General features: G+C 46.5%; 1 protein-coding gene across 3 annotated transcripts in view; it reads right to left on the bottom strand.

Annotated features, from left to right (window-relative positions):
- Positions 1-12,296, bottom strand: part of PROS1 (protein S (alpha)) — an 82,549-nt gene that overhangs the window by 37,514 nt on the left and 32,739 nt on the right. For all 3 annotated transcript variants that reach the window (XM_019525735.1, XM_019525733.1, XM_019525734.1), the window contains one exon: positions 3,744-3,865. In XM_019525735.1, the coding sequence (XP_019381280.1) occupies positions 3,744-3,865 (122 nt within the window). The remainder of the gene's footprint in view (positions 1-3,743; positions 3,866-12,296) is intronic.

Raw genomic sequence — 12,296 nt, 5'->3', positions numbered from 1 at the left:
AGGGGGCCTTTGGTAGGTCTTGCTGGAGTATAGATTGTGCATGCCTTCACTGCATCTGATAGAGAAAAGAGTGTCCCTGAGCTGGAGAGCGTGGCATGGAACCAGAGGACAAGAAGATAGTGTTGATGTGAGGGTCCCACTTCCACAAAGATAGTTTCCTTTGGCTGCAAGGAAGGAAGAAGCAGGAGCTGCAGCTCAGCATTTCTCAGACGGGTGGACCAATGAGGGAAGGTGACTGCCAGAGGGAAGTAGGGCAGAAGGTAGGTAGGGCCACAACAGCCCTCTCTGCTTCCCTTCCTTCCCCTTTACCCAGTAACTCGCTGAAGGAACATGGTGACACAATGAGTTCCAGACTTTGGCATGCACTGGTAGGATCCAAAATGTGAAAACAGGTACTGCTACAGCCTCCTGCAATACCCTTTTTGCTCGATCTAAACCTGCTGATTGTCACCAGCATCTCCAGGCTTTATTGGCACCTTGGAGGCTGACTTCAAGTTACTGACACCTGATTTCAATTTTGTAGCTTTAGTAAGGTGCATCTTACATTTAGACCTCCTTTCAATGTCTCTTATGCATGGGAAAATATGGGCAGGTTGTGACATAGTTTTTAATAGAGGCAAACTCAGATACAAAGGCTGGCCATGCAAATCAGGAGTAGGTGTCCAGTCCAAAACCAGAACACTCCCTTTCCCTGACTAGGATTCTAGCACATCATTTATACTAAGCCACATGGTTGTATTGAGTTTGGGGTGCCTGAACTCTAAAACACCTACAATGTTAGAGAGGGGGATTGGTTCAATAAGAAGCATGCTTTCCTTGGAGGTCAAAGTGAATCAATATACAAGCACAGTGTTAATGCAATATAATGGCTTGTAAAAAGGAATCTTCTCGGGACAGATGTAAAATTGAAGTCATAACCACTTTAGGCAATGAATGATTCCATGACTATAAAATTGTGGCTGGGGCCCTAGTTAAAATCAGAGTTAGATACAAGTATTTACATTCTACCTACAGAAATTCCCTGCTGCCTTAATTAAGGGAGGTTCTTTATTTTCTGGCCTACACTGCTGCAAAGTATTACTGTGTATGCAATTTATGAATGATTTCTGTAATTCAGGAGCGATGATCCTAGTATTCAAAAACAATGTAATATTTTGAGTGACATCAGTTTAAATAGATAGGATGTTATGAACAGATTTCTGCTATCCAATATGCACTTTCTTTCTGTCTCTTGTCATGTCACAATTAGTATTAGATGTAAAAGGATAATCAGAAGTTTTATTTTGGGACCAAATCTCTTCTTTTCAATCACATATCAGAATAAGGTCCCTGCCAGACGTGCAGGTAAAGGTGCAATGGGATTTGATGTGTGATCCACATGTGTATGGCAGGAGGCACGATTGTGGGATCGTGCATCAGATCCCATCAAGCCTTATTGCCAGTGCGAGGGGAGCCAGGGATCATAACCCCAGGCTCCCCCTGCACCAGCACGTAGCAAGCTCTCACGGTGGAGCCCTGTCAGCTGATCTGGGCTCCCAGGTGTGGGGCCATACCCGGTCGCACATTCAATTAATGCTGTCACAGGAACCAGTCACAAAGTTACTACACATTTTTTATATAATAACTTTGTGGCTTATTCCTTGTTTTATAATGCCATAAATTCCTTTAACACATGGCTGGGTTACAACTTAAGATGTAATTAATTGGTTAATCATGCCTTAAGTGTAACGTGTGGCAGGGACCTAAGTCGCACACAGCTGTGGCAGAACCAGCAGCTGCAATGTGCTACAGCAGGGATATCAAACTCATCTGGCTCTGTGGGCTGGACAAGTGGCGTGGGGCTTGCCCCGCACGCCAGATTGGGCCCATGGATTCCTCTCTCTCCTATGCTGAATACAGTACCCATGGTGCCTACTCCAGTTAATCCAGGACTGCACTGCATGTGGTGCCCACTCCAGCCAGTCTGGGAGCTGCCCTGCATGCAACACTTGCTCCAGACTGGCCAGAGCAGGCCCCATGTGTGGCACAGTAGTGGCCCCATGTGTGGCACAGTGGACCAGCTGGAATGGGTGCCATGGGTGTTGGATCCAGCATGATGAGGGGAGTGCCAGACTGGCCGGACAGGTGCCGTATACAGCACAGGATCCAGAGTGGGAGCCATGTGCAGCATTTATTCTCAGTCCTGCACATCAGGCCAGTCCAGTGTGTGCTGTGTGTGTCATATGGGTCAACTTGAGACCCAGGGCCAGCAGCAGGAGCCAAATGATGAGGTACCACTGGCCAGATGCAACCTGTGGGCCATATCTCTGTCACCCCTGTACTACAGTGTACACTAGACATGTTGCATTTAGATATTCTAACTTGTTAAAGTTCCATTTCTTAAAATGTCTTAATCTTAAACCATGTTCATGATAGTCATTCCACTGACTATAATGGAGTTATTCCTGAATTAAAATAGCATAAGAAGTCTGCCCTTAAATGATGAATTATATATTGGATATTTGGATTCCAGTTGAAAATACCTGCCACTAGCTTGTAAATATTGGCTCAGACTCTTTGGGCACCATTACACATGCCAGACATCTGCTCCAACACATGCTAATTCATGTTAGTCCAAGCGCACCCTGCTGCGATTTTCAAGTGCAGGACATTGAATATATGTGACACTGTGGGCACTTTAATTAGAGCAGCTCCCAGAACCGCTCTAATTAAAGTGCCCCCCTCCACCCCAGAGCATGTGTATAGATGCCCTTTCTGTTCATGCATCTCTTCACGAGGGTTAATAAACCTCTCACTCACAGCAATAGGAGTCATGCTTTATAGAGAAAAAAAGGATAGACTTCCCACTTTATTATCAACAGGAAATGGCTTTGCTCCCCATGTTGCCTAAGTATTAAATTTTAGTAAGTACAAAACAAGTTCTGGCAAATATGTGCTGATACAATATCAGGCTTTGATCTGGAAATATTTAAGCCCCTCTACTTCCTATGGTGTCAAAGACTGTTTTGGATGGAAGCTGTTTCAACACCCTTACAAGTCCCAACCTGCCCAGCTCTCGCCAAAGTAATATAAAGAAAACAACTGACAAAGAAAGGTTTCTGCTGAAATGTTCTACAGTCCTGCTGTTTCTGGCACTAACAAGTATAAATCTTAAAATTCTTTTGGTTCCTAAAAATAGCTTATTTTGGAAGTGAATTGAGTTTTCAGCATTTGGTGAAACCACATGGTCAACACTTAGTACTTTCTTCTAAAGCTATGGAAACTGGGACCAGGCAAAATAGTCAACTCATACCAATCAAGCTCAGCTCAAGTCTGAAGTCATTCTGTGGGACTGGGTAGGAGGAAGTTCTCGCAGCAAGAAAACACCTGGAAAATGTGCGATACCATTTTCCAAACCACAATTCCAATCCCTAGGGATGACTAAACCAAAAAGGGGCCTACTTCCTTCCTTTAGAAAAGGGATTTGGGGTCATTTTGGGAGAGGGGGGTTGGAGGAAGCTGAGGCAAGTGCCCTGCATGGCCCAAATTCTGTTGAAATACTCATGAGCTGAACTGCTGTGTCTGCTTTGTGGAATGGTGCCACAATGCCACTGCCTCCAGTGTTTTGCCAGCATTCTGAAATTGGCATGAATTATCTTAGTATTTTTTTTCTAATCTAGTTCATCCTGTGACCAAGAAACCACCACTTCTGTGGCCCCGCAATGAGACTTGCCTCACAACTTTTACCTCTCAGGCAGTTTTACCTCACAAGTCTTCATGTCTTGAGAGAGCTTGAACCCTTTATGACCATCACAATGGCAGGTGTAGCTTCCTTCATAATTTACACACATTTGACCACAAATGTTTTCAGTGCATTCGTCCACATCTGCAGTGAAAGAGAAAAGTTGCATGAGACTTAGGCTGAGCATTTACTTCACACAAATCCTAAAGCCAAATACATTAAGCTAACTGAGTAAGGAGCAAGGATAGTTCTTTACTGGAATGTGAACCCAGTCTGTGATATATTTTTGAATATATTATGACAAGTAGTTTTCTTGCTAGCTTTTCACCTGCTACCTCTGAATGGCCAAGCCTGCCAATGAAAAGGGGTGACACACCAAGATGATTTAAGTAAGTTGCAAATCATGGCTTAATCTTACAGAAGTAATGCAGAGAAAATGTATTTCTTACCAATCCAAAAAGATGCACTTTCACTTCCTTTGCAGGTACTTCATTATCTGAAAGGGAAGACCCATCCTCCCAGGAACCTGAGCCTCCGAAGAACCTGAGCCTGTTACTGGTGAGGAAGCTATTAGAAAGCAATCTGTGGACAATGACAGTGTGGAGATGCAAAAGAAAGGGCATGTGTAGACAAAACGGGGGTTTACTTCACCCTAACTTGAAGCAGTGAGTTTTTAAAAACAACACTTCAATTTAGGGCGAAGTAAACCCTTGTGTTGTGTACACCCATGTCTTACCTGCCTCTCAGGCAACAGAGAGCGGAGGGCAGGCTGGCAGCAGGCAAAGTGGTCCCTGGCCTGCAGTGGGGGCTGGTGTTTCCCTCCATAGCAGTGGTGCCCCTTTCTCTCTGCCCCCCAGGCGGCACCCACCCGCAGGTACCCAGCTTGGGTCGCCCCAGGGGGCACCGCAGCCATGGAGGGAAGGACCAGGTCCCTGGACAGCACAGGTAGGCAGACACGCTCAGGGAGGGGGAGATCAGGCTTGCAGCATTTTTTTTTTTTTCAGTGGAGCCTGCCTTCCTGAGCTGGTCCTTCCTGGCTGATGCCAGGCTACCTGCACAGCCCCTGAGCCACTCCTGAGAGATGTTTTAGTTTGCTGCACCCCAAAGTCACTTAAGGCGCATTACTCCACCGAATGTGTTACAGCAGCTGGAATTCATGCGCAATACGCCACCAACGCGTGCAAGCACCAATGCCATTAAAGCGGTGCAAAAGCATTTATCCCGCTTTAAAGTGTCATGCACCCATGCCCCTCATTTCATCTACATACTCCCATGAGCACCAACATCAAGGAACTCCTGTACACACAGCAGGAGTAGGAGCAGAGGAACCTGGACAAATTCCTTAAATGGGAGACTATGGAAAAGGAGCTGGAACTGGAACTCACGGAATGCTTCTTCCAAACAGTCTTAGGTCTCAACATCCACAAGACCTGGGCAGGTAACTAACTGTGCAGGCTTCTCAGCAAGCACTAGTCCCTATGTAAAGGTAGGTTTCCGTGTAATCTGCAGTGCATGCCCAAGTGCACAGCTTCTTGTAGCAAATAGGTCCCTCCTCAAGAGCTTAATAATAAGGAACAGGGAATTCTGCTACTCTTTGTTCCTCCATTATCTGCAATGCCCTGCCACAGATTATGATCTGAAGTTGTTGATAGTTCCCTGATAACAGTAGTAGACCCAGGAACAAGGCAAGCCCACCCCCACTTTGGTTGTGCTGCACATGTACAGTGAGCTCTGAGCTCATTGTCCAGCATGGGCTCCTGCAGGAGCTTGGCATGACCAGTAGCTCTGAGCTCACGAGCTGATCAGGGTGAGACACTGATGTTGCTGTTGGCCTTTTCCCTTCCCTACCGCTCTCCCCGCTGAATTCAGCAGCAGGAAAAAGGAGGGGATATGGTGGCAGTAGCACTCACCCCCTGGGCATTGAAGCCATGCAAAAACAGGGGCTCCAGCCAGATCCTGCACTGACAACTCATCCAGCCAAACTGGGACGTGACTGTCTCACTGCATCCTTTCTGGACCCACCCCAGCCTGGGAGATAGCTTGTACAATGCCAAGGTACTAACAATCCCTTTTTTTCCTGTCAGCCATGTAGCACAAGAAGAGGAGGAGAAAAAGACAAGAGGGTTACTACATGCAGCAGATGCACCACTCCTGCAAGGCTGAATTGGGTCATAATTTTTCGCGTATTAGTTTCCAAAATTGGCTTTGTTCAGTAGTTAAAAAGCAGTTATTTCTTGTTAGCAGTCAAATGAACAAGCTGTGGTCTGAAATTTGTCCTTGGAGAGACCTCTAAATTTAATAAGATTCTGTGGTTTGTGCTAAGCACTTGTCCACTTAATTGTAAGGGAAGAGAAACTGCAGCTATGCCAAAGGTTTTATTAGACCATGGAAAAACAGCAGGTATTCCCCACAAGCCAACTAAATGGCACACTATGTCCCAAAATAAGCAGGAAAAGAGTTACATTTTTTAAATAATATTTTATTTTTCATTCGAATAAGCAGTTACATAAAATTAATAAGGCAAAACAATGTCCCATGCTGATTAGCAACCCCTTTGTCCGAAGAGTTTAAGAAAAACAGCTCAATTAGCATTAAAAAATATCCAAGTATCAGTACAAGTATCAGTACCACATGACCTGTGGTATTTTGCAAGCTGCAAAACAGCATGAGTATTAGCAATCAATTACTTATTAAAACTGCTGTGTGTGCATGGATGTGAGGAACTATAACATCTCTTCATCTTTGGGACAATATGGCTTATGGGGGCAATACAGTTGTACCAAGGAATCTGTTGGTGTCCAGGATCCAACTAGATCCTTTCTGCAACAGCTAAAAGTGAAACAGAATATTGATGTACCATACTATGGTGTTTCCAGTGCCAATAGGTGGGAAGGATTTTCTGGTGTAATATCTTTTACTGGACCAACTGCATAGTTGGAATAAAGTTAAACTTTCAAATGCAAGACATTCTTCATTATTCTGACCTGATGAAGAATGTCTTGCATTTGAAAGTTTGTCTAAATTTGTTCCAATCATGCAGTTGATCCAATAAAAGGTATCACCCCAAACAAATCCTAGCCATTCATGTCACTTCTGGACCATCATGGCTACATCATCACTCTAATGCTACCATTGGGTAGGAATAAAGTCTCAGCTTCTCCAAGCATGTAGCAAACAGATTTTCTCAGAACTCTGGCATTTTGCACCTTGCTAGGACTTCCCACATGAATATTGATGAATTGGCCCCTGTTGACCACCAAGAGTTGCAGGATCAGAGAATGTTTGCCACTTACATGTAGCATGCTTACTGGTTCCTTCAGGCACGTAAACTCTAAGGATGTGACATGGTTCAAGAATCTCATTCCCTGTAGTGCAGCTCCTACTTTAGACATGTTCACATGCCCATATCCCACTCCATGAGTAGCATCTCTATGCCACCCCCACCACCACCACTATGAGACTGAGAGTTCACTTGCCAGCACCAAAATGTAGCAGGCTGAGCTCTCCAGCTTTTAGATGGCTCATTCAGCAACATGAATCTGTACTGTCCCTCAATCATGTACTGTGGTGCCAGAGTGTCAGTGTGAGCTCCTAACACAGGTCTATGAAGATATGCTTCATCCACTAGAATTTCTCATCATCTCTTGTCTTCTAATATAACACAATCTTGCCAAAACATACTATTTCTTCTGCTCCAGAAATGCTGGTATCCCCATGAAGATAGTGCATCATGTGTACAAAAATCTGCCTTGTATGCTTCATCCATGTTCCAGGGATATAGTTGGTAGCCATGTTGGTCTGAGACAAAAAGAAATGTAAAAATCTAGAACTCTTGGTTCAGAGATACTTTTTATTAGACCAACTGAGAAATTGCAAAAAAAAAAAATTACATTTTTCTGCAAGCTTTCGGTCTCACACACCCTTCATCATCAGGCTCAGGGAAAGTTCAAGATGGTAAAATATCCCCATACGTTGGAAATAAACTTCATTTTTGCACAGAAGAAGTTGAAGCTGGAAATCTGTCCCTCTGGAGTAACTCATGAGTGTGTCTCATGGACCCAGAAGGACAGATTTCCAGCTTTGGTTTCCTTTGTGCAAAAATGAAGTTTATTTCCTACATATGGGAACTTTTTACCAACTTCAACTTTCCCTGAGCCTGATCAAGGGCATGTGAGCCCGAAAGCTTGCAGAAAAAATATATATATATATTTTCAATTTCTCAGTTGGTCTAATAAAAGACATCATCTCTGAACCAAAAGTTCTACATTTTTGCATTTCACCCACGTTCAACACCTTTTCACATTTCTGCCAAAATGGCCTTCCTGCATCATTTCTTGAACAATGGCATTACAGGGCTGCATTTGGGAGAAGCTGCTCCAAAGTCTCCATGGTTCCACCCATTAGTTATATATGCACAAAAGTGAGCAGCATACTGGGCTGACAAAAACTTATGGCATGTTAAAATAATTTCCATCCTTGGGGCTATTAAGGAAAGATGTCCTACAGTGCACCACAGACTAGTTCCTCAAAGGCCTACATTCTGCATAGTTCTAGGATTTTTTAATACTCTTCAAGAAATGATGGTATCACACACCAGTACCAGTAAGCAAGAGGTGGATATGGGAAATGAATATTCTCCACGTTAGACTAGAAACTGTGGATAGGGGAAGTGCTCTTTCCCTACCTCAGGCTCATAAGCATGTAAAAATACATGTCTAAACCGTGCACCAGAAGCTGTGCACCAGAATGCAGAGCTCACAAGCTATGCACCAGAATGCACAAGTACCTCGTAGTGTAGACATCCCTTTCTTATTTAATTAGATGGCTCCATGACTTCTTTGGAAGAAACTCCCTATTCAGGGAGGGCAAGGATATATGGAGCTGAAGGAATTATGTAATCGGGGCCCCTACCTCTGTTACTCAGTGGGGCCAGGCAGCATTACAGAGCTGAAAACTGATACAGGCAGCTGAGCCAAAGCCAGCTGCAAGGAAGTAAGCAGCCAGTAGCCACACGGGTGTGAGTGACTACCTCGGAGCAAGCTCCAGCAAGCTAGTAAGGCAGTGGCTGCAACACAGCTGGATAGACTGTGGCCTATTGAGGAAGGAGTTGGCAGCAGGCCTGCTAATTAGCAAAGGAGACATCCCTGTGCCCCATTAGGCAGGAGGCAGCCTGGTAGCTGAAAGGGGGAGAGCTAGGCAGAGGATTTGTGGGGAGAGCTAGACAGAGCTCCTGGGCTAGAAGGAGGAGTATAGCCCAAACTGCGATAACAGAAGGAGTATCAGGAAAGCAAGTCTCAGGTAACTAAGCTGTGAGGCACAGGAGTAGCTGAAGGTCAGTAAGGATGCTTGGTGAAGGTGCCTGCAGGTAACTGTGTGTGGGCTACAACAAGGTACAGAGAGACAGTGAAGAGGCCTGAGAGCCCAGCAATAAAGAATTAGAGATCTCTTCACTGGGGAAAGGGGTAGAAGCCCGTTTCCTCAGGGAAGAGATCTCTAGTTCTCTGTTGCTACACTGGGAGCATGGCTCTTTGAAGGCAGTCTCCCACACATATCATTGTTAACATCAAGGCATAGCAGGTAAGATAGGAGAGTGTGCAAGGTACCAGCTAGAGGGAAAAAGACTGGGATCGGATGCCAGGGGGCTACAGGCTGCCCAAGACACCCAAGGCCTTGCTACACATGATAGACATTTAAATCAAGTGAACCTGTGCTAGATATAGCTCATTCCTAAAACATCATCTGGTGTAGCTTGAGCTAGCTAGCTTGAGCTATCTCCTGGATTCTGGTTCTGCAAGCGTGTGGAAATTGTCTGGCGTGCAGAGACAAGAAAGGAAAGTGCTAGCCTCAAGCTTTTCCTAATTTGCCAGAATGTTTGTAGGTCCAAAGGTATGGAAGGACGATAGGCATCTTTAGTAGCTATCACAGGGTAGAAACATGTGTCACAAAACTAAAGTGGATCAGCTGTGGTGGCATGTGTCCTACCACCACTGATCCACTTTATTGGGCAAAATGAAGATTGATCATTGTTCTGTGTGACCACCAGGCTTCGATTAACCGCTCTCAAGCAGTCTTTGCTTTGCAGGTTGATGTCAAACACCTGTCAGGATCTTGTCTGTGCTGGAGTAGCTCTCTTCTCTCCATGTCCCCAACCCCGTTCTCTCCTGCCACGACTTGATGTTCCCCAGTGGGAAGGGTCGGTTGACGGGATACCCCGTGGCCCAGGATCCCCTGACGGTCACTCACGGGGTTCCGCCACCCCTACACCCCAGCCTCACGCCACCTTAAGTGCATCCCTCGCCTGTTGTTCTTGTTCCCAGCTGTGGGGCAACGCCCCCTGGCCTGCCTCTAAGTGACCGCGGCTCCCAGCCATGGTGCTCACTGTCAGGCTCAGCCCCACGGCCCTCCTTGCCTGCACCCCTCCCTTCAGAGGAAGGAAAATCAAAGGAAAACTATAGACTCACAGAGGCTTCCCTTCCGCCTCAGTCCGCGGGCACACTCCCCTAGCTCTTTACCCCTTAGCCAGGGTTGCCTAAACAAACGAAACAACCAAAATGCTGACCACCCGGTCTCTCCCTATCCTCTCGTTGGTCTACTCCGAGCACTCCCCGGCTCCCTTCTGGTCTGACCCAGACCAATCACCTCCAGCATTCCTCCCTCCTGCCCATCACCCTATCTGTGTCTGGCAGCGATGCCCACCCTGATTGTACCCCCTCAGGGCTCTCCCGTGGTCTTTCCTCCCTGGCCAGGCTGTCTCCGTGCCCTGTCGTCCTGGCACCCCACCTATGGGTCGCTTCACTCCCGGGTGCTCTTCCAGTCGCATCCTCAGGTGCCGTGCCTCCAGTTCCAGCATTGTCCGGTGCAGTTTTCTGTCGGGAGGTTTGGCCCTGCTCCGTCCACATCGCTGCCGGCTCTCCTGGCTCCGTGAGTCTTGCAGCAGAGGCTCCTCTTGTTGTCGTCGGCTGCTGCAGCTCCTCACCTGGGCTATCCGCCCCCTCCGCGGCTGCGGCCACCATTCTTATTGCTGCCGGCCAGCATCCAACAGTGACGTCACCAGCTGGCCGCAATTGAACAAAAAGGCGGCTAACGAGCCGGGCGGGCTCCTCCCTCCGCCTCGTGCACGTCCCGTCCTGAGCTTCAGGTAAGTTCCGCTCATTACTTTGCCTCCCGGGACATTATGCATCAGGCATATGCCCCACGTGGAACAACAGACAATGTGTCCCCCTTAACTGGGGATTTCCCAGCTTCCTGCTTGCCCTGCACTTCTTTGCCAGGACCCACAACAACACATGCTTCATACAGCACAGGTCAGCGCATCTCCCATTGTGGAGGTATGGGGTGGCATGGAAGCTGAGGAAGTCCTGGCACCCTGTGCCTCCATGCTGGGACCTATGCCAGATCTCATGCCAACCCATACTTTACTCAGAGGCATTGGTTCATTGCAGGTCCCAGTGTAGATGCACATAGAGCCCAGGATTTCTCCAGTTCCTGTGGATCCACACCCAGACCCGTGTGGATTTTCCCTGCTTATGGAAATATGCCCAGGAGATCCTGGGGTGGGTCTTCATTAGCAGGGAACTCTGACTTTCCCAATCTAGAGAGGGTCCCCAAGATTCTCTGGGGCACATCTGCCTAAGCAGCAAAAGCTGGGCAGGTGGCCTGGGGCCTTGAGGGGCCCAATCCTACCCAGTGTGTGCAGGAAGAGGCTCCTCAAGTCTCCAGAGCAGCTGCCCGCAGCAGCTGGAGTGAGTGGGCAGCTCCAGGCTTCTTGCACTCTCCTGCCACAGGGTAAACAGTTGTCCACTGCAATGACCTATTACATTCTTTTTTCATGTCCACTGATGTGGCACACCAAAGGGTAAGGACATCTATTTACTCACCATAAACATTCTTATAGTGGCACAAATGCAAAGTCAGGTGACATAGTTTCTACCCATAGACAGCCTCCGCTGGTGGGACCTGTAGAGGACCCTGACTGGATTTTATAGATGTGTTCCACCAACAGGGCCCTCAGAAGAAGAGGATCACACTACAGCACATTGTGCTGGTGGGGACAAATAGGGAATCCCTTCTCCCTCTCTTGTGACTACTGCAATATGCAAGTGTGTGTGTCTGTGTGGGTGTGTGTAAAAAACGATTTCTTTAATCCACTAGATTTAACTGTTCCATCTATAGTGAAAATACATGTCTAATTTCCACAGTTCTTGTCCAACTGCATAAATCCTTAGGCAAGGTTTGATGACCCACTTAATGTAGTTATAACCAGGACTGAAAGCTTAGCAGCATTATGTCTTCAGTAGAAGCTTAGGCCTTGTTTTGTTGTTAATGCCTTTGATCTCAGAACTCTCAGGATCCCTATTTCAAAAGAAAACTAAACCCAAAGGTGTGTAGGATGTGGAAATGTGTTTTAGATTTGTTTACTGAAACCATAATGTCTTTAGTATCCTGATTTACACAGTTCAGAAACATCCACAAGAATATGTCAGTATCCTCCTCGTAACCTTGTAGAAAGCAAATCAGAAGTCTGTGTGTTCAGTCTACCATCTTATAAAGTTACCACATTAAAAAGCTAAACACA

Source organism: Gavialis gangeticus, unplaced genomic scaffold (genome assembly GCF_001723915.1).
Source record: "Gavialis gangeticus isolate Ggan-Ray unplaced genomic scaffold, GavGan_comp1, whole genome shotgun sequence".
Lineage (NCBI taxonomy): Eukaryota > Metazoa > Chordata > Crocodylia > Gavialidae > Gavialis > Gavialis gangeticus.
This window is presented reverse-complemented; position numbering and strand designations above follow the sequence as displayed.